Source organism: Oculina patagonica, chromosome 8, assembly GCF_052425735.1.
Source record: "Oculina patagonica isolate OP01 chromosome 8, crgOcupat, whole genome shotgun sequence".
NCBI lineage: Eukaryota > Metazoa > Cnidaria > Anthozoa > Scleractinia > Oculinidae > Oculina > Oculina patagonica.
In genome coordinates this window covers 6,929,613-6,951,848 of record NC_135765.1, presented here as the reverse complement: position 1 = coordinate 6,951,848, position 22,236 = coordinate 6,929,613, and the positions used below count along the sequence as shown (strand labels likewise).

Sequence of the window (22,236 nt, the reverse complement as noted above, 5' to 3'; positions counted from 1 at the left end):
GCAGTTGGCTCTAAGAGCAAAGAGATGTCACGGGGGAGGATCTAGGGGTGGCAGGTGATGCCCCCCACTCCCCGCGAGACTTTCTGATACAACTGAATGAAGCTTAACTAGAGCTTCTACAATATTTAAACAAAGTTTAGGGATTGTGATTCTTGTTAAAGCACACATAAACGCTTTCAACAAAGTGCGACTTACCCGCCTGGTTCACATTAGCTCAGGACATAACGACATAAAGAAAAGATCATTTTTTTCCTTATGTTGTTATGCTTATGTGATTATGTTCCTGATAAGTTGTTATGTCGTGTTGTTCACACTGGTGACGTAAAACATCAATGCAAATTGTTGTTTGTTTGTGTTCTTTTTGCCTTTGCGTGACCTTTCCGTTATTTCGCTGGTGTGAACCAGGCCTAACTAAACAATAGCGAAGCGCGCGAGGTCTAAAAATAGAATGCAAATGATATAACCGCCGCAAGGCTGAAAAAACATCAGCGTGTTCTGAGAGAAATAAAAGGAATCTAGGCGAAGTTTTCGTTTTATAAAAGTGTTTTACGAATACCAGCTCCTTTAGAAAGTGTTTTAGGAAAATTGTCCACCATTTCGGTTTGTTTGTCTTGAGTCTTGACTGAGTCGTGACGTCACTCGCACGCTTCGCTATTTACCCCCTCTCCCGCCTAACTTAGACTTTGTTTAAATGATCGGCCAAAATGTTTAACAGACTCATACCATGGTAAACGACTGCTTTCTGCACGAAATAGCGACAAATTTGAACATGCAGATTCTTAGGGTTTTGGACGTTTCATTGCTTGTGATTGTCATAGCTTTAAAGGAGTAAATGTTTCATAAAACATTGAACAATTGCATTAGTTTGACAACAGTTTTATTAAAATATACGGATTCTTTCAACACCATTCTGTCTAATTATACCTCCTTCTTCTAGTACAGCATTCAATTTTACAGTGAAGTATGTTCAGCAAAAGCACATTGTTCAAGTACGAACATCCAACACGTTTGTTCCAGCGCGCGTTAGTGGTACTTTTCGCACACTGCTTTGACCCCAGGCGTCACTGAATTTCATTTCGTCGATAAAAAGCGGGAAAACGGGAGCGCGGGGATTGACGGGAAGAAGGCGACACGCACTTCATCTCTACATCAGTCCACAATTCCACGCGCTCCGCGCACGGCAAGGAGTGATGCCTGGGAACGAGACAGTTGCGCACGCATATTGCTATAGTGACAACTTACTGTAAGGGAAGAAGTGAAATTCATGAAACGTAAACTACTTTTTTAAGGTATCATAAAATATTTTCTTGGATATTTTCTCTACATTTCATCTATCGAAGGTTTCTCAAAAAAAGTATTGCATCTATGTGAAAAGAATAAACACATCAAAAAAGGATAATTAAAAGAATTTTTCTAAACTTTTGTCTTAAATTTTTTTGTGTAATTTCTACCCACTACTTTGACCCAGGGTGCTAGAGGTTTCTTTCTCGCGCGTGTCAGAATAGTCGAGCGACATGGGCCCAAAGCTGCCGTGACAGGAATCCGGCAAGCAAAGCCTTTGGCACTCAGAGCAAGTTCCCATTCATTGGCATTTCTTTGTTCACTTCCTGTGACTAACAGTGATTAAAGTTATTTTATTTTGGACGGCTTGAATGTCTCTGTGTTTCATTTCTTTACAACTAAATTTCTTGAGAGAACTACAGTCGCTAAAATCACGATATATTCCGTTTTATAAAACAAAGCACGAACGAGCATTCACGCAAACCACGCCAAGGGCGGGTAACTTGTCAGATTGGTCTCACATTTGATTGGCTTAGAAGACAATAACTCCTCTCTGATTGGTTAGTTCAATTTGAGAAACCCATTAAAAAGCTAAGCAAACTCAAAACCATAGAAAACACTGTAAATACTTTCAAAGGTCATGGAAAATAAGCTCTATTTAAGAAATCAATTCCGATTGTTAGGCAAGTCCACCATTACATCGTGAAGTGTCTTGTGTAGTCGTATTCTATCGTGGGTATAACAGCTTGAACAAATTTGAGAAAGATGAGTAAATACCTAGAGGAAAAAACGTCAAGGAAATTGTAATGCTTTACAGTATTTACGGTAAAGAAGGGGTTTGATAAGAAGTCTGCGTTCGAGACCAGTGGCTCAACAGGCTGGAGCTTATCTTGATTTCAGTAATTAACATGAAACGACTTTGGCTACTCCCCACTGAATGGGATGCTTGTCTATCGCAGGTTACCCCCAGCATTAAATTTGCCAATACTCATTTATACACCTGGTTGGAGAGAGGTACTATGCGAGTTAAGTGTCTTTTTCAAGAACACATCGCAGTTCCCGGCCGGCCAGGGCTTGAACCTGACTGCTCGATCCGGAGTCCAGTGCACTGACCATTAGACCACTGCGCCTCTCATTTTATACTCTTAAACGAACTGGTATTTCAATTAATCTATTCAGTGCCAAATCACACATTTTAACCCACCTCGCCAAAGACTTTTTACCGAGCATGATGCATCACGTGTTTTAATGACGCGTGATCACGTGCACGTGTTTCAATGATATGTAAATACGTGTTTCCTGCGTTTTCATGCCGTGTAATCACGTGTTTTCATAACGCGTGATAACGATAACGCTTTCAAAGGATACATATGAACACCAAGCTCCCCTCCGCCGTCTGCTACTGTTTGTATGATCTTTTTCATTACGTCAGCGTGCCTGCCAAGTAGAAAACAACCACGTGACTTAGCGAATTTTCCAGCAATATCCGCCATAAAAATATATATATTTATAGTGTATATTTGAAAATATTATTCCTGTAACGTTTCATTTTCCGAACTGTTAAAATCCAAATCAAGTTTAGCTTCCCAAAAAAGTTTTGATACGCTTTAACAATCACTTAAGATTTCAGAGGAAGCAGAAGTTTGGCAAAGAATCATGAAAAATCCTAGCAGTATGCAGGACGCGTGTGTTATCAACCTAGTAAATGGCTCAGCTCACAACGAGCCTCTCGTAGCTCAGTTGGTTAGAGCGCCCAACCGGTATCTGGGAGGCCATGGCTTCGATTCCCGTCGGGGACTCAGAATTTTTCTTTGTCCAATGCTCGAGTCATGTTGAACACTTCATCTTCATTATCATGAAAAATGTTCTAAGCTTAAACGTTCATTTCCTAAAAATGTCCAAAACAATCGAAATTTCCGATTGTCCAAGCTTCATGAAGCTTTCCAAGGCGTTGCAACGAGTAGCAGGCTAGTTTTGAAACATAAAATGTTTGGTAGTTTTTAGCCCAGCAAAAAGGGTTTCTATAGACAATAATCTTATTTTTCCTTCAACAGCAAGATGTGCGCAATCGTGGTCAATTAGTGAAAAGTCAATGTCGAGAACCAATCAGATTTGCAAATTTGCAACTGAATGCCATGATTGTCAATGACAGTGATTTAAGTCAACTTCTCCCAATGGCGACGATACAAAGTGTACTTAAACCCGTAGGAAGAATTTTAAGGCTGATAGTGACTCACCTACAAGGATGGACAGATGCCATAGTCATGGGCAAATGAGGATGAGCTTCTACTGTAACTGTCTTTTTAGCATGATCCTTTAAAAGAAACAACACTACGTCAATGCCTGATTCCCTCTATGGCGCGCGCCTGTAGGGAATCATGGTAGTTGTATTCATAAAACCATGCGCGAGGTTGCTCTAGACTTACATGAAGCAACGATGAATACAACTACTGTGATTCCCTGCAGGCGCGCGCCATCATGTCACAGCCTGACAGCAGGTGCAATCAGGTATGGGGAAGAGAGAAAAATGCAAAGAAAAAGAAGTAAGAGTGCTTGTGTTTGACACACAGGCTACCTATTTGGCATCTACTTTTACAGTGAGGGAAGCTCAAAATACCTGACTCCCCTAAGAGACATAGCGTGGACTTAAAATAGGAAGTTTATATACCATTTTGACAGAAATTGAACCCCTTTTGTATACCTTTAACTGAAAAAAGGTACCCCTTTCATATACCTAAGAGACATACCGTGGACTTAAAATAGGAAGTTTTCTTGTCATTTCTATGTAGAGCTTAATAATTAAAATAATACAGCCATAAATTGCGTCTGTTCGAAATATTTAATTTAAAGGCCATTTTAAATAGCCAAATGACAGATTTTCATACCCTTTCATATACTTAAACTCGTGAAATCCCTACCCTTTTATATACCTGAAGCCTGAAAAAGGTACCTCTTTCGGACGGAGCCTCCCCGTATAGGTCATTATAGGGAGTACCCCCCCCCCCCCCGGGACTGGGACTCTCGAGTACCCTGGTACTGGTCCCGCCTTCTAATGAGAACCCTGGTACCTTTGAAGCTAAAAATGTTAGCCTCAAAGAGAAGTAAGTGCAATCCCAAAGATTAACCATCTGAAGACACTGCACTGTGTAAGCAGCCAGTTTTTTTCTTTCTCTTTTTTTTTTGCCTGTTGATTTATGGAACCAGAAACTGCAGACCTGAAGCAAGTGAAAAAACAGGCTGCTCTCATGGGCTAAGCCATAACCCAGAAACAAATTTCTCAAGGCATTAAGAAAAGCAACAGTTAAAACATAAACTGTAACATTTTGTTTTTACCTGACTCATGTCCTCATACATCTCTTCTACAGTTAGTGGTTCTCGGTTCTGCAAAATGTTTACCAAACAAAAGCTATTGGAAAACCTTTTCCACTGCAATACTACTGCTAATACAGTCCGACCTCTATTAAGCGGCCACCCTCGGGACTTTAAAAAGTGGCCGCTTAATAGAGGTTGGCCGCTTAATAGAGGTACAATATAAATTGGATAGGAATTGCAGTAAACGCGATTTTTTTGACTCTATATAGCAAAATGCTTTTAAAAAGTGAACATGTATGAAGATAAATTCAAAATTCACTGTAACACAACATCAAGTGCATTTCCAGCCAATGCATAGTTCTAGTTGAAATGTACAGTGTATGTCTTCGGGTTTATTATGTACAGAAAAAAAGGGAAACATTTCTTAGGCCTTTTTGCATCAACAGTTAGTACGTGAAAAAATTGTGCTCAAGATATTTCACCATTTCGCTTGGAAATATAATTTGCTGGCTGCTTAATAGAGGTAAAAAAAAAACATATAAATAAATAAATACACTTGCGACAGCAAAAAGGTGGCCGCGGCCACTTAATAGAGGTGGTCATTGAATAAAGGGTATCAAATACAGCAGTTTACTGACAAATAATTCGGGACTTTGGAAAGTGGCTGCTTAATGGAGGGTGGCCGCTTAATAGAGGTCGGACTGTAGTTTTCCTTTTTTAGTACATAAATGTAATTGTATCTACCGGTATTTAAACTTTGATAGTCACTCGATGCTGACTAAAACAACAACAGTCTTTCTCAAGAATTCATACCGTCCCACCTAGACACGGGTTTAACTAGAAATTGAAAAGTGTGAGTCGAGCTTCTCTAAAACTGAAATCCACACAAATCAAAAACTCTTGGGCAAAAACCCTGCCTAGACGAGATTTCAAATGATAAAAAAATAATTTTTAACAGCTGTACAACATTCCTACCTCATTGTAGCCAAACAGCCATAATCTTGGTGTTTGGTAGTATTTATCATAAGTGATGTACATGTCGTAAGTTCTTGTTTGTAGAATTCCACCAGAGGCACTCACATCTGCCGCACCCTCCCCAGCCTCAGTTTTAGATGATGGTTTGATAGACAAGGTAGCCTACAGAATAAAATTAACATTCAATGTTTCATTGGCTCCAAATATGTTTTCAAAAATGTATGTTCATAGTGGTCACACACTTTTAAGCTTCAAGATACCTTATTATAGGAAATTAACGATACATGTTATTAACGCGAATTTCAAAAATTCGCGTTAATTTCATGTACCTTAATTTACGTCATTGTTAATTAAAATCACACTATTTTCCAGCATTGTTATTTTAAGACACCTTTATTTCTGTAAAAGTTATGTTTTTACGACATCTACTTCTCCGTCAAAGCTACAGGAATAACAGAGGCAGTGAAAAGCACAAGGATGGGATGTATTCCATCCCTGGACCCTTTCACTGAATATTATTCACCATATGGTCTGTTTAAATATCTTTGTTGACTTGTGTATAGTTTATCAGAATTAAACATTGAGTTCTGTTGTTGGTTAAATAGCGCAGGTTGCTATAAAAATTACTACGTATCAAATTCGCGTTTATTAACTGCATTTAAGCACACACCACACAAGAATTTGCGTTAATAAAATGCATGTTAACATAAATTTTCGACAATTTGCGTTAATTTTATTATGCGTACATTTTGTTCGTGTTGTTGAAATGCTTCGTTATATTCCTATAATAAGGTAGCTAGTTTCCAGGCATGTCACTCAAACAAAGGAAACAAATATTTTACATTGTTAAAATTTAAAAATCCCAAACTGGCAGGAGCCAGACCAGTTGGCTATGTACAAAGCATGATCAAGGAATTGATCTCAGGACGACAAAGGAATCGAACCTGGAACCTCTGGATTACAACACCAGCACCCTAACCACTAGGGAGACCCTGACAGGGTAAATTCCGACAAGCGACATGGCCCAAAAAGTAGCGACAGCATACTAATAAAATCGCGACAAACGACAACCTTTATGGAAAAACTTAAATTCCGACAAGGACAAGCAATTTTCCTTCAATTTAATTACCGACAGCGACATGAAGAGCGATAAAACAACGACACGGCACATTTTTAAATTTAGACAAGTGACACGGAACCCCCCCCTGGCAGGGCCTCACTAGGCCACGCTACGTATACTTCCTTAAAGAACATGCTGGTAAACAGAAGCAGGTCACAACAGTGAATAATTATTATATTAATCAAAACTATAACAAAATTCTCGATCGGTGATTGGTTATCAGCAGCCCGATTTGAGCACTAATAGGACAGTGTACGCGTCATGCTTGTAATTGGACAGTGTAATAGGACAGTTTACGCGTCATGCCTGTGTAATTGGACAGTACGCGTCATTTTGCGCGCGCTGTTGTTGTGCATTTTGTTGAGTAAACTGTTATGTTTTGCAGTTTTTATAAAAAACATTTGACTAAAGGTTAGTTTGTTTCTCAAATTTTGTCATAGTTTTGATTAATTGGTAACAGGACTTCGTGTCGTCCAATTCTGCCTGTAATCATACTCGTGATTAAACAAATCGGACTCCCGCTTCGCGGTCGTCCGATTTTGTTAATCACTCGTATGATTACAGACCGAATTGGACTCCACTCAGTCCTATTACCATTATTAATAGTGATTATTATATTTTAGCATAGTGATTGTAAAGCGCTATGAAAGACTAGCTAAATAGCGCTATAGAAATGATTATTATTATTATTATTATTATTATTATTATTATTATTATTATTATTATTATTATTAATAACATCAAGATAAGTCATGATAATGCATTTGCTATCCAACAATCAGAACTGAACTTGTAGGTTTATCCACTTTATGACTTCACACTTCCAAAAAGAATGAACTCGAAGTACCTCATCACTTTCTAGCATTCCACTTTCTTCAAAAGCTGAAAAAAGAAACAGGAAAGAATGATCAACTAAGGTAATGCAATAGATTATAGGAACCAGGTAGTTGTCAGTACCAACTACTAATTCTGATTTGTACAAGAGTGCTGTTACTCTCTCTATCTAGACAAGATGGTAGTTCATTGCAGGTCCCTTAGCAGTTTGCCATTTACATGTACACAGCCCATCAATTTGCCAGCACCCATTTACTACTAGGTCCGGTCCAGAGTCCACTGCACTAGCCATTAGGTCACTCTCCCTACCCTGATCCCTACAAATTCTTCTTAAAACTAATTTTCATGTGTTTCTTTCAATGTTGTTAGATAATTAAGTCTGTTAATAGATCAGGCTTGGCTTCCGCCACTCGCCATATTTTTTGCCTTAAGCTGTACACTCTGCTCACTCTAGGTCCATGAGGAAGCCACATGGAATCCTGTTTACACTTGCTAGGAGAATAAGGTGGCATCATCAAGACCACATCCGCGAAATACGTGACTGTACAGGACTGCTATGTATGATATTTCCTTTTATCTTGGTCTGATACCGGTAATTATATACAATCAGAATAATTATGAACAAGGTTGTTCTTGTGGTTTAATAGGTTATTTAATACCTTCCATATCCACTGCCTCCTCATCATCATCTTCCTCCTCGTCATCATTATCTGCTGGTGCTATGTCCTTTGTAGTCTGTGTGAAGAATAAATGAGAGCAGGATTTATGTCAGTTTTGAAAAGTGTCCTCTCTCTTTCACCAACTTTCATCTTTATTAACCTAAACATCTTGGTTTACCAATTACATTTTGTAGCGTTGTTAAAATTTACTATTTACTGTCTAGTGCTCTGAAGCTGTAAATGAGGTAACATCATGAGTTACAGTTTTGTGCACATATACACAGGGTTCCAATCTTAAAATATAAAAACTCAGGTAGACTTTTTCAAATTCTGTCCTAGTCTTATGGAGAAATTAATTGCTACAAACTCATTTCAATATTATTTGCTCTCATTATCTTGACCAAACATGGAGCAAAATCCTCCTGATAGTACCCCTTTAAGGGAGACAGCAGTACGTCAAACAGGCATGTAGATACCTTGTCAGATTCAAGCGTCATCTCTGCAAATGATTCCTGAGCACCAGTGACAGCCAGCTCGCCACTTGGGTGGACATGATGGTGGGTGTCCACCCACCCACCATCTTCATCTGGCTCGACAATGGCCTCATTTTCTTCCTGATGTTCCATTTCCTTGCACCGCTTATAGCATGGAACTACATGACAGTAAATAATCAAATATGAACATAGGGTGAGTATAAGCTAATAAGTTGTAAAATAATGGGTTTTTTTATCAGTAGCTGTTCTGAAACCTGACACTAGACTTTATTGCATAGTATATTGCAGCATTTAACTAAAAACTATGCCAGAACAGTGGAATCTGATAATATTATAATGAGCCCCTTTATAATAACAATAATCATATCTAGAACAAATTCTTGATTGTCGCGTAATCAGCGCACAATCACATGGGTGTCTTATTACAGGTATCCAATTTAAGCAACTTCAAATTGGATACCTGTTATTGGACACCTATGCCATTCGCAGGTCAATCAGGTGCATTATTGATGGTTTTTTTTTTTTTGCTGTTTTCCTTCTATTTGTACAACCAATGGAATTTACCTTTGACTTTTTCTCACAAAAAAGGTTCTCAAAGACTTCCTAACCTCGAACTTTGTTATTGATTGGATTAAGAATTAATCGAATCAAGTAGTTGGACCTTGTGTTGTACAATTCAGAGATTAATCGTGCTCGTAATTTCAAATTAATTTTAAAATGTCCATGATAACAAGATAAAATTCAAATTCAACGCAGACAACATTATTCGGGAAGAAAGTGCATGCCTAACAAAATAGATCAAAAAGATAAATAAAAATGTTTGAAAACAGATTTTTTACAAGCATCTTTGAGTAGTGAAAGGTTTTGTTTAAATTTAAAGTGTTTTCCTAGATACACAGTCTGTATATTAAAGCTAGGAGCCCAGACATACCATTTTTTGTAAACAAGAACTGCTTGTCTTTTGGAAGGTAGCCCTTTATTTTGGTTTCATCTGGCCCGGAGTCCCTATAAACAAAACAAAGTTAAAAGAGCAATCTACAGTGTACTGAGCCTGTGTGACGGTGCACCATACAAAATGTCTGCCATATTATCAAACAGGAGTAACAGTTTGGTAATCGATTGCTCGATTGAGTACGATTGTTGACTGTTCAGTAATTGAACGTTGATTTTGTTCGATTGCCGACTGTTCGGTAATCGAACATTTGATTTTGTTCGATTGACCAAATGTTATTGTGAGCTCCAGGGTTCAAAATAAAATTTCGTTTTTAGCCTGTATTTGTAGGCTCTTTTTGTCAAGGCTCATTTTTTCCCGGCTGTTAGAGAGCTATGCATTTTCAAGGGACACAATCCATCTGCATACATGATGTACCCAGATGCATTCTGGGGCGATTTCAAACACAGTCGGCCATTTGTAAGTTTTACTGACGTCTTAACTTAGTACATAGTTTAAATACGATAAAATAAACTGATAAGACAGAGCGAGGTGCATGTAGCAGACTTGTTTGTTGGAGTATAAATCTTTCCTTGAGATATTAGTCCGGTATTTAGTATCTAAACTTAGTCACTATTGATGGTGTAAAGTCACAAATAAAAAAAGATACAGAGATTACACACGAGTGACTGGAGTGCGTAAATAGTATTTGTACAACTTCCGAAGCCTTCTGAAAATTATCCAAACACTGTCTTTAGTGATAAACTCCTATGTTATTATTAGCTTATAAAGACTAAGACAGACAAAGAGATAAATACATATTAAGTGCTTGGAGAATGCATTTACTACGAAACATATTTATGGCATTTTTCCAAGCTTTCCAAGCATTTTTGGACGAGTTTCCATCTTTCATTTATTTCATTTTAATTATTATTTTTTATTTTATTGTCATTTTTATTTGTTATTTTTTTTTTTTCAATTTATTTTTATAATGTTTTAATTTTTTTCGTCTTCCACCGTCTGCCATCCGCCGTCCGCATCCGCCGTCCGTTTCCGCACTTTACAGACTTCGCCGGCAAGTGTCATGAAAGTGTCGGCTACCGCCGACAGCCGGCTGCTATTTTGAACCCTGAGTTCGATTATGTTCGATTACCAAACCCAATCGAACTATTTTTGTTTGACTGGGTTCGATTACCGAACGTTCGATTGGATACGCCGGGTTTAACCTCATTTTGGATATTTTTTTGCTTTTGGAAGACTAAAAACCCAAATTGTTTCTAGCAATATACTGTGCCTTAATTCTACTCCAGATTGCCTAAACCTAAAATAATAATGATCAAACCATTTCCATGTTGGGCAGTGATGGACTAGATGATCTCCAGCGGCAACAAACTGTGAACAAACACAAAAAAAGTTTAATTTAACAAAAGTTTAGATTTAATAAAGTCCTCTATTTTTTCAGGGCCCTCCTGCCACCCCTGGTGATTGGGGCCTCCTCTTAAAATATTATGTATTATTTTAGTATTATTTAAAGGTAAATTAACCCCTATAATATACATGTATCAAAGCAGCTAAAGTTTCAAGCATCGGCCAATGCTATTAAGCAATTATTGGATGAGGTTGAGCATGATATTGATTATCAAACGCTGTCTGCCGGCGAGGCGGGCGTGTTTGACGCGTGACGCATTTTATTATACGTTTTCAACATGCTCCTTTTTCTGCGCCGGCGTCTGCTTGGCCAAAGCGTTTCTGGTTCCTCCAGGTTCTTCTCCCTCAAATATCATTCAGATTTTACTAGTTTTTGTTGTTCTCTTGGTGTTTTTAAAATCTTTTTCTTGATCAAACTTTCTTCCTCCGGACAGAGGCGAATCATTCCATTTTTTGTGGCACTCACACGAGGGCTTGGCAGGCACGTGCTGCAGACACCCAATTCTGCTGCAGATGGGTTTCATGTCAGTTCACTCCTGTTTTGACTGAATGCTCTCGACATCACTGCTAAGTAATTCTAATGTATAATAAATAGTATTACGTGTACCTTATACTAAAAATGTCAGCTACTGACAGTATTTCATCTAAATGTACAGTGTATAAGGCAGGTAATGTCCATTCTAATCTTAGTGGAGGGGGGCAGGAGGGCGGGAACTGAGGAGAAACAGGGGCAGGAAGTATTACTGGGGGTGGAAAAGGAGAGGGGGGGGAATAAATAAAGCATGAAGAGACAGAAACCACAATGAAAAGTGCAGGAACCAGGAGTACAAGGTACGGGAAATGGAAAGTTCAGACAATCCTTCCCCCCCCCCCCCCCTTTTGCCCCCTCCCCCACATCTTGAGGATCTGGAAAGTTTGATTTTTCATTGGTACTGAAAATTAACTCCAGTTTCTGAACGGTGAAGTGGCTACTCCCTGCCTCCATCCCCTCCCCCCCCCCCCCACTCCCCTCGAGTAGGATGGGCGCACCAGCTTACTTCCCCATATTTTGACAAGTTGTCGAAACAGTTTGCCTCTAAAGATTTATACTCCTGTGTGGAAAGATGCACTGCATCAAGGTCATTAATCGAATTACGATTATTCACTTCGATCGGATCATGTACTAAGCCTTGCAGTAAAACGATTTATTTTGGAACCTGATACGTTTAGCTTGGAAGTGCCTCAGCCTCATTCATGACACTGGCAAAATATCCTTGTAAAATAAACACGTGAATCAAATATTGGCAACAAATAGATCGTGACCTGGCAACATCGACATGTTTTGTTTCGTTTTGGTTTCGTATAAGCACCGCTACAAGCACTCGAAAGTGAAAAAACATGTACTTTGAATTGATTAACAACATATGCAACAGTGGGAAATAATGTTAAAACTGAGTAAGCTTAGTTCAATGAAAAGACACTATAAAACAAAATTATTCATCTACATACTTCCTCTGGCGTAATAACACCAGTTTCCTGAAACTTCGACTCCTGTGAATAAAAGCAGAGAAAATAAATAAATCCGTTTATGGGGCAAATCTTCGAATGCAACCGGAACAGACTTCGAATTCAATTAGTTCAAGTTTGCAACACGAGCGTACCTTCAAAACCGGAGTTAAATATTCCGCTACTCCGAGAGCAGTTCCCTTCATCTTATTTATAACGTCTTGCATCGCCATGATGAAGATCTGGCAGACGATATACTTCTAATCGTGGAAAAAACGGAGAACAACTTCAATGTTCTTTTACCCAGACTGGATCGTAACAGGCAAAGACCAAACTGTGCATATGTTTAAAGGTAAGTCCGCTGAGCAGTTTGGTACGTTGAGCTCGTCACGCAACATCAAGAACACGGAAGTCACGCAAGGATGACTCACAACTCGCCGTGTACCAAAAACCACTGTTTTGTATAAACGTAACTTTACCAGCAAGTTTTTCCCTTCCTTTTTAAATTCTTCCTTCGGGTACTCCGTTATAAACTCTATATAGGTAATGTGGCGCCAGAGAGTAGGGTATTCTTGCCATTTTGGTCTGAAATAGTAAAGTCTGCATGCGAGCCCAGGGCCCATCAGGCTGGAGCTTTCCCGGTTTCCGTAGCATTAAGCGTAGTAGTAGTAGTAAGCCGTTACTTCAACAGGGTGACTCTATCAGCTTTTACAGTTAAAACTGATATCAATAGAGGGCCCTAAAAAAACAAAAAATTTGAAAGTCGCAAAAAGCTGGCTTACAGTGTACCTAAAATGGAAGACCAATGGAAGACTAAGACCAAGACCAAGGAGAATTTCTACTCCTCCCTGAATAGGATGCAAGTCAATATCGCAGGGTTACCCCCCCCCCCCCCCCAGCATTAAATTCGCTGGTACCCATTTATACCCCTGGGTGAAGAGAGGCCCTATAGAGTAAGGTCTGCCCAAGAACACAACGCAGTCCCCGGCCAAGGCTCGAACTTGGACCACTCGATCCGTAGTCCAGCGCAGTGACCATTAGGCCACTGCACTTCCCTTTGGTCTGAAAAAGGGTATGGATCTCCGGGGGTCTCCCTGTGACGGGGAGATCGAATGAGGCACTCAGACCACTCCTGCTTCCGACTCCCCTCCCTGCTCTCCCCTCCCTGTCATCCCCCCAGGTGGGCTCGCTCGTGATTCATCCCATTCGCCAGCACTGTTCGTTCCCCGTCCCCTTTCAGTCACCGGCCCTCTCCATCTCCCCCATCCCGATCATCCCACCTTCGTCTCCCCTCAGCCGGAGTCCCCTCCTGGGTTGATCTCGAGTGTGGATTTTGACAATTATGGTCTAGATAGCTAGGGTATATCATGTATGGTTTGTGCACCCGTCAGTCAGTTAAATTGGGTTGAAAGAGACTATTCCTATTATTGTTTATCTCTTGAAAATTGCAACTAAATGAAACGTGAATTAAATTTGAAGGAAATTTGAAGCTCTTCTAAAATGTTAAGTCAGACACACCGAAGCAGTTTTGGGTCAGGTCTTAAAAGCGTAAGGAAAGTAGCATATTTAAATTCAGGGGCGTAGCTAGCCTATAGGCCCGTAGGCCCGGGCCTACAAAAAATGTTCACTCTTTTTTTTAAAAATGTACAGTAGAAAAAAATTCAAGTGCAAACTGTGGTGCCTTCTGGGTTAGCCAGGTGGCAGGCAAACGGACAACTCCATGTGCTGTTGAAGAAAAGAGCGTTTGTTTACAAATGAGAGAAAATAAGTGCAATTAAAATTCCTTATCATGTCATGTTAGAACTATTAGCTTTCGAAATACACACAGAATCGCCAAAAAGTCGGAAGGAGAAAGTAAATGGTCTTGATATCAAAAACCTTCCCGATGGATCTCCACCCCCCCTCCCCCCCCCCAAAAAAAAAATACCTTAGCGATCAACCAGGCCTACAACTCTTTAAAAAGCTGGCTACGCCCCTGATTTTCGTCTGAAATTGGGTACACAGGCGTAAACACAACCACCCAAACTTTGAGGAGTCTCCACCCGGGTTTAAACACCGCACGCCATCCAGTGTAAGCCGGGGGGGGGGCACTACAAAAATTAAAAAAAAAGAAAGGGCCGGTGAGAAGGATATAATTTAAAAAAAATTTAGTCTGGGAGGGGGATATAAAAAAAAAAGAGTTTTGGTCTAAAATAGGGTATCAACTGCCGGGAAAATAATAAGTGGTATGAAGAATTTAGTCTAGAATATAGAAATAGAGACTGGGAAGAGAAAGAGGATTTCCTAATTTCCTGCTAAATGTAAATAAAATCATCGCGGCATTCTACTAAAACCACTAACAGTGAGACAAGGATTTTCCATGTCTAGTCTAATAAAGGGTTGCAAAATCGGCTGAACGTGGTCTGGTATAGGGTAAGGGTTGCAGATTCCCAGCAGCACCCAACCCCCCACCCAAAAATATAATGAGTACCTCCCCCAGGTGTGTAAGAATCGGATGCCAAAGAAAGACAGAAAATTACATTTCTTCAATATTTATTGAAAATCTGCAAAATAATTTGAGGCATGTTGTTTAATTGAGTTGACGTACAAGTTGATAACAAAAATTCTTAGAACAAAAAAGTAACCCATTTGAGAGTAATGGTCTCATGGCATTTCCCCGCAATGTGGCCAAAACCTGAGCGCATACGCTGAGCCAAGTTACCAGTGAAGTGACCGAGTAATCGGACAGTTGTTTCGTCCTTGTTGGGCAAAAAACGTGTCATAAAAAAAAGAATCCTCCGAAGCTGTCACTAAACGGAGATCCACGGGTAATTTGGCTGTACATATTGCACAAAATTTAAGCTCAAGGGCGCAATGTAGAAAGGGAAGGCTCTTGTACGCATGCGTAAAATGTAACTTTTAAATGTAGCTTTTAAACGGTTTAAAGAAATAACGAGAACAACAAATATAATAAAAGCCTTTATCATTTGATACCCCAATAACTAATAAACAAAAACAAAACTATCGCGACAATGTTAACGAAAATAAAGGGGTATCGAATGAATGACCTTTGTGAACGTTCGAACATGCGAGCACAGCGTTTTTCTTTGCGAGCAGGAGCATTGACAAAAGTTAGCCTTGCAACGAGTTCTTTTCAGAAAGCTACCTCCACAAAAACCGAGCGTGCGCGAGCACTTGTAAAAATATGCGAGCACGAGCAAACGAGCACCCAAAAAAATTATGCAAGCATTTCTAGTAGAAGCCTAATTTAACGAGCAGTGCAAAATTTTGAGGGACCATTCATGACCCCTAAATGAAGCAGATGGGTACAAAATGTGTCATGTAGAAACTATTCCTTGTAAAATCCTTGGACCTATTAAAAATGCCATTTTCATAAAAAAATGTATACTAAAATGTTTACTAAAAAACTTAAGACAATGACGTTTTTAGTTAATGTTTAAATCAGTACTCTCTTTGCGCATTTTTTTTCTTATTGATTCATGACAATCTTGTCCTGTTGATTATCAGGCAGTCATTGATATTTCTATATCAATCATTTGAAAATAGTATGCATTGCTTGTCAAACACCGTCCTGGTCCTTCGCTTCTCCGCTGACATGGTTTTCTTTCCCCGCTGGCTCATCTTTACCTGGTGAACTCTTCTCCTCGTCTTGGCCGCTATCCTCGTCGTTCTTGCTCGCGGGCTCATCTTCGCCTGCTGAACTCTTGTCCTCATCTTTCCCTGTGTCCTCGTCTTTCTTGCCGGCTGGGTCAGCATCTTTTTCGCCGGTCAGTGCTTCTAAGATATCTGTTAGAAGACTCCCCACGTACAGGCAGAACTCCTTGACAATACCTGGAATTTCTTGTGCCTTTTTGCGATTGTCGTTGAATTTTTTAATCTTCCCTGGTAGAGAGAATACATCAGACTTCTTCTTAAGCAAGCTGTGGAAGTCACGCTGCGGGTCGATTTGCGTTATTCGGTCGACGCACTGCCCGATCCCATGCTGCACGTGCGGTTCAAGCTCCACAGCTTCATTTCCGGCAGACTTGATATTCTTGAGTGCTTGCACAGCATCGCGGTACGGCTTGGGAGGTTTAACGCCTTCGATAGACTTGACTTTGATCTCGCCATCCACCTCGTCGATGTAGATTGTTATGTTTCCCTCCTTGGCGTCTTTCTTCAACTCTTTGATGTAATCTTTCAGCTCCTTCTTAACTTCGATGTTACAGATCGACTTCACGATGTTCTCGAATGATTCCCGCGCGGCTTGAAGGCGCTCGCGCGTCTCCACGAACGGATTGATTGCGGTCCCGAGGGACGTGAACACGTTGTCGATATCCCCAAGCCCAATTGACTCGAACTTAAGCTTCTTGTGAAATTCGTCTTCCTTCTTCTTCTTCTCTTCTTCCTCTTTCTTCTTCTTCTTCTCTTCTTCTTCTTTCTTCTTGTCCTCTGTAGCGCCACCTCTTTTCTTGCCCTCTTTCTTCGAATTACTGCTTCCAGTTGCGCCTTCTTCTGTTTTCTCCTCGTCTTTCGAGGTCTCATCGTCTTCAGCCAGCTCCTCTTCCATCTTTTTCTTATCTTCTTCATCGGCAAACGCGTGATAAATTTCAAGGATGATCTCCTTTATTTTGCGGCAGAAGTCCCGCACCATTTCGGGAGCCCTTTTCACTTGCTTTACATTATTGCTGAACGCTTTCTTTAACTTCGGGATCTTGCCGAAATCCCACAAGCTTTGGAATTCTCGTTTCAGAATTCCTTGCACATCCAACGCGTCAGCTCTCTCAACTGCGTCCTCGCTTCCTCTTGCAATGGTCAGCGGCATGGCCTTCAAATCTTTTGCCAACTTCAGCATGGCATTGACAGCGCCGACTGCATCAGAAATCCCTTTTACTGTCTTCTTGCCCTCTTGGTAAATGGTCATTGCACCTTCTTTAACCTTGACTGTAATCCCCTCCGTTTTCAGCCTTGTCTTAAGAGCGGCCACATAGTCACTGAACTTGGCGTGGGGACTGATCTGTTCAAGCGACATTACGGCTTTCTTGAATGAATCTTCCGCCTGGCTCATGTCTTCGCGGTTTTGAACAAATGGATCGAAAGTTATTTTGAAATCGCTAAAGATACAATCCAACTCGGGTATTTCGAACTTTTTGAATTCAAGAACTTTACTCTTTTCTTTAGCTGCAGCCCCTTCTTCGTCCTGATTTGTGCCGCTTTCTTGTCCGGCGACTTTGTAACAGGTTTATCTCCTGCCGGTTTTTCCGGATCAGGCGGTTTGATCACCACATCGGGTAAATCATTTCCAACAGGCTGTGATTCCGTATTGGTGGCCGCCTGCTGTTCAGTGCTCTCATATCCATCCAGCGGGCTTTGTAATGGATTTCGCTGGGGCTCCTGATTCTGCGTAATGAACACAGTAACAACTAATCAATGAACAATCAACATTCTTCAAAATTCTCATTGAACTGACAAAACTACGTGCCATATAACCTCGATCATGATTAGTATTAAATAGATCGTATACGGATAAGCCCCGATTCAACACTAAAACACTCCATCAGGGCTTTCAAAACCGATTTTTAGACTGATCATTTTGTTGATCTTGACTTAAATTTTTAACAGCTCAGTTTAATTTTTTTTCAGTTCTCCTGTTTCTTTTTCTCCAGATTTCCACTACCACACGTGTCAAATGGTAATTTTGAGACTTTGCTAACAACAAGATTTTGCCTAGTTCCTGTTCGGTTTTCCCGGGTCCCCAGGCACGCACGGTCAATTCATTTCGGTGTCGAAGGCCGGGGACTTCTTTGCCCGCATCACGTGACCGATCCAAAACGAATTAACCGCGCAGCGGTTAGGCCTTGGAACTAGGCAAGACAAGAGCGATATCTTTTCTGCGAGCAAAGAATTTCGAGTGACAAAAGAAAGCGAGGGACCGCGGACGAAAATGCTGCTAGTGTACGTAGGAGCTGGCGACAGCTCTAATCAGCCAAAAATAAAAATACAGAGACAAGATAAGCAAGGCTGACACTACGTAGAAATAAAAAACCTTAACGGGACAACGACATGATAGAGTCCAAACTGAAAGTCAAAATTGCAAACTCTGGACAGCTGTTTCGACCTGATTGTGTCTCTTCAGCAGAGTGTATGCCGCACGTAATAGAACAACCAGCGCAAAGACAGTTGTCTATAGCCTTGCAAAAGAAGTTCAAACGCCGATAAGGCGTCCCAGAAAAATTCAATACGACAAGACCCCTGAAATATAACTACAATTCCGCGAGATGCGCATTTTCCCACCACCCCTACACGTTGCTTACCTCTCCTGAAAGAAGGGGCTTTCTTTCACCATCTTCCGTACAAGGAGTCTAAAGAAAAGAAATAAAAGAAAAAAATATTTTTCACCCCCCCCCCCCCCTCCGTAGCTTCCAAAATATTTAAGCAATCACAATAAAACTTGGATATATTGTTTGTCCCAAAATCTATCTTTTGATATACGTCACGTGGGATTATGACGTCACATCATGTGACAATTACATCACGGTGTCAAAATATCCGCCATCTTGGTTTTCAAAATTTTTCCAAAACGTCAGAAAACCCCTTTCAATTACTGAAAAGTACTCAAAAATCAATAAAACGGTGCGAAAAAAAAAACTAAAAATTCGACATAAACTTATTCCTTTAGAACTCATACATTCATCTCGTGACACTTTGCACAAAGCTAGAGAGGCGTATCTTATCGAGAGGGTCAAACCCTGGAACCTAAGGGCATCAACAAAAGAGAAGAAGCGTATCACCGTTTGTTTAACCTTATCTTGTAAGTATAATCTTAGTTTGTTTGCAGTTGGTTTTATTTCAACGGTTATTTTTGAATTGTAATCTTATTATCATTTGTCTTGGTTGATTAAATGATTTCTAAATTTCATTTAGTTGCTCATTCCCTGATGAAGTCAGGCCGTGCCTGACGAAGTATTGGAAGAAAGTATACAAGTTTAAACCCTCTACTGTATAGCCTGCGAGCAGGCTCTCTATTCGTTTTCGGGGGCAACGTGAATATAGTTAAATATTCACGTTGCCCCCGATAGAGAGCCTGCTCGCAGGCTATCTACTGTACGGTCAGCCTTTTTTTTTTTTATTATTTGTTTAGAAAAATAATTGCATTGAAGTTACAAATTTAGGAAACCATGGTAACGGCAAATTCCCGACACAACAACCTATCCTGCCAAATTAATTATTTTTAAGTCAGCGCGGGCACTTTCCCTCCCCCCCCCCCCCCCACCACCACCCCACCCCCGGGTAGAACTTCCTGTCTTGGCAGCGCAGTGGTTGTGTTACATGTCACGCAGATTGCGAAATAACTTTCTAAATATTTCTCTCTGACATTTTTGTGAGAAAACACGAACTTGTTCTTTTTGGAGTTTTACGTGTCAGTTTTGGTGTGAGTCATGTTTGGTTTAATAATGCATGGCGTGACCGGAAGCAATAAATGTTCCGGCGCACATGGTCTCCGTCACAATCCGTCACGGTCTGGTTGCAGACGTGCTTGAATTATCATATTTTCTTAGAAATGTGAAGCCTTCCTTGTAGTCTATGTGTGCCTACGTATACAGGCTTCATTTCATTCTCATACGTTATCTTCCACGTTAAAATGATTTCAAAAATAAAATTTTACCAAGCAATTGAAGCAAAGTACCTTTCTGATCCACATTGTGACCCATGCCATCAGGAGTACACGTATTTTCGGATGTTTCAAGCCGATTAGCAGTATACCCAACTAGCCTTCTTTCAGCTCGATATTTAGTATTATTCATTTTTTCTGTTAAAAGTATTCGCTATTCCTGGGCCAGAAAACGAAACTTTCAGAATTCATCTACGATTTACGATTTCAAGCCTGCTTTGTGATCTGTCGTGCAAATGTTGACTTTACATCTTACGATGCCATTTCCATGATCAGACAAATTAGATATTTAAAGCAGATATTTTCCTTTACCCAGGTCCGGAAAGCGAAAGAGCTTGTATTAGCTCACTAGGCTTTCCATATGTAATAGACGGGACACATAAAACAAAACTTTGTGCAGTCGGACAAGTGTAAAATGCGATAGCTTCCCACTTACTTCCGCTTTGAGATCTTAAAGCTCAGTCGATTCTTCTGTAACCCATAGAATATAAATATTTAAAAGCAAACAGTACTGATATATATACTATTCACTGAATATTTACGTACCGTGCAGCAGCAAAATTTCATGACTTGATATACTTTAACAACCAAATGACACGAGCAGTCAACTCAAATCGTTCGATCTGCGTACGCCTCTCTCAATTTATACCTGCTCAAGTCAATTGATCGCCTTATCATGTGACTCGATTCCGAGAATTGGGGTGAAAAGTTGAACGTATTTTTTCTTGTTGACAAAAAAGGAAAATTATGCAAACTTAATTAGAAAACGAAAAAATTAAACGCTTGCTGAATCACAAGTTTCATAGGTGGCAAAAAGATTCACCATCCCACTTTTGTTTTTATTCCGGGGTTAATTAGTAGAGTTAGTCAAAAATCTTCTGCATGTTTATAAAATCGGGCGATGCCCCGTTATACATAGGTCACGCCACTCTTCATCAGTCACGCTTTCTTGCCTTCATGTGACACTCAGGGTCTTAAATTAAATATAGAAACATGGAAAAATCGGTCATTTCTGCACGTTCTTGTTGTTTCGCAGAAAGCAGCTTCGGAGGTACAGAATCATGGCTATCATCACATATCACTAAACAGGCAGAAAACTGTTGACTACCGAATAATGTCTCCCTCTACAGCCGGCCAGCCTGAGAGACTCGTGTTTAAAGTCTCTCTGTAAACCAAAGCATCAAAACTAATGAAGTAATCTTCCCGATAAATGAAAGTCAGTGAAAGATTCATAAAAGTCCAACTTTATATCAAAACGAAAAATCTAATGTTACTCAAATAAATACCGTAAATGATCGATTAAAGGGGCTAGGTCACGGTATTTCAGGTAATTCTATTTATTTTCGTTAATAAAGAGCTCTAAACTTTAAATTGGCAAAGTAAAAGTCTTTTATTGGCAAAATCATGGCCACATAACAAACAAGGATGAGTTTGGAGCATTGTAAATGACACTTTCATACAAATATTTCGGATAAACTTGAAAAAAGTCGGGCCGACTTTTTCATGTTTTAATACCCGAACGCAATCCGTTTTAATATTCTCGAATATTGCCCATCCATGCCCCTTTTTTGCGTTTCTGTGTTTCTTTTAAGTTCTTCTACAGTTTTAAGCTGTTATTGTGATATTTTAGTCAATTCTATGACCAGTTGGTCAGTGCCGAAATTGCCTAGGTTATGGCGCGGTAACCTGCGATCAGGCTTTCTTTATTTCGCGGCGAAGGGAAGGTTGACTCCTCCGCCGCGAGAAAGATAACGCCTGATCACAGGTAAGCGCCGCGGATCTCGGTAGTTGGGGGAGAGCGAAAAACGAGGGCAAGCAAGAAAAACCAGGGGGGGGTGGGGGGGGGGCTCGCCTGCGTTTTTTATTCGCTGTCCCCCAACTACCGAGAGCCTGGAACAAGGGCAGTCTGGACCGTTCTTATGTAGCCAATCAGATTCCAAGTTTGCCTTAAAGTCGGTCACTGAGCTAGCTGTGCTAAATATACTTATTACTTGTAATATCACGATTAGCTAAGCAGCTATAATACAGCATCAAAGGGCCTTACGAAAACCGTTAAGAAATATGAA

General features: G+C 40.2%; 2 protein-coding genes across 2 annotated transcripts; both read right to left on the bottom strand.

Moving 5' to 3' along the window:
* Positions 1-1,619: 1,619 nt before the first annotated feature.
* On the bottom strand, positions 1,620-12,832 carry LOC144663054 (ubiquitin-like-conjugating enzyme ATG3). Its single transcript, XM_078523992.1, has 12 exons — positions 12,675-12,832; positions 12,523-12,564; positions 10,949-10,998; positions 9,607-9,680; positions 8,658-8,833; positions 8,182-8,257; positions 7,536-7,570; positions 5,569-5,730; positions 4,615-4,662; positions 3,519-3,595; positions 2,650-2,718; positions 1,620-2,058 (listed from the first exon to the last, which is right to left on the bottom strand). Exons 1-12 carry the CDS (start codon positions 12,750-12,752, stop codon positions 1,977-1,979), a joined length of 969 nt encoding a protein of 322 aa, XP_078380118.1. The 5' UTR covers positions 12,753-12,832; the 3' UTR covers positions 1,620-1,976.
* Positions 12,833-15,034: 2,202 nt separating this feature from the next.
* On the bottom strand, positions 15,035-20,908 carry LOC144662288 (uncharacterized). The gene is made up of 3 exons (XM_078523070.1): positions 20,717-20,908; positions 18,813-18,860; positions 15,035-17,898 (listed from the first exon to the last, which is right to left on the bottom strand). Exon 3 carries the CDS (start codon positions 17,564-17,566, stop codon positions 16,079-16,081), a length of 1,488 nt encoding a protein of 495 aa, XP_078379196.1. The 5' UTR covers positions 17,567-17,898; positions 18,813-18,860; positions 20,717-20,908; the 3' UTR covers positions 15,035-16,078.
* Between the last annotated feature and the right edge of the window lie 1,328 nt (positions 20,909-22,236).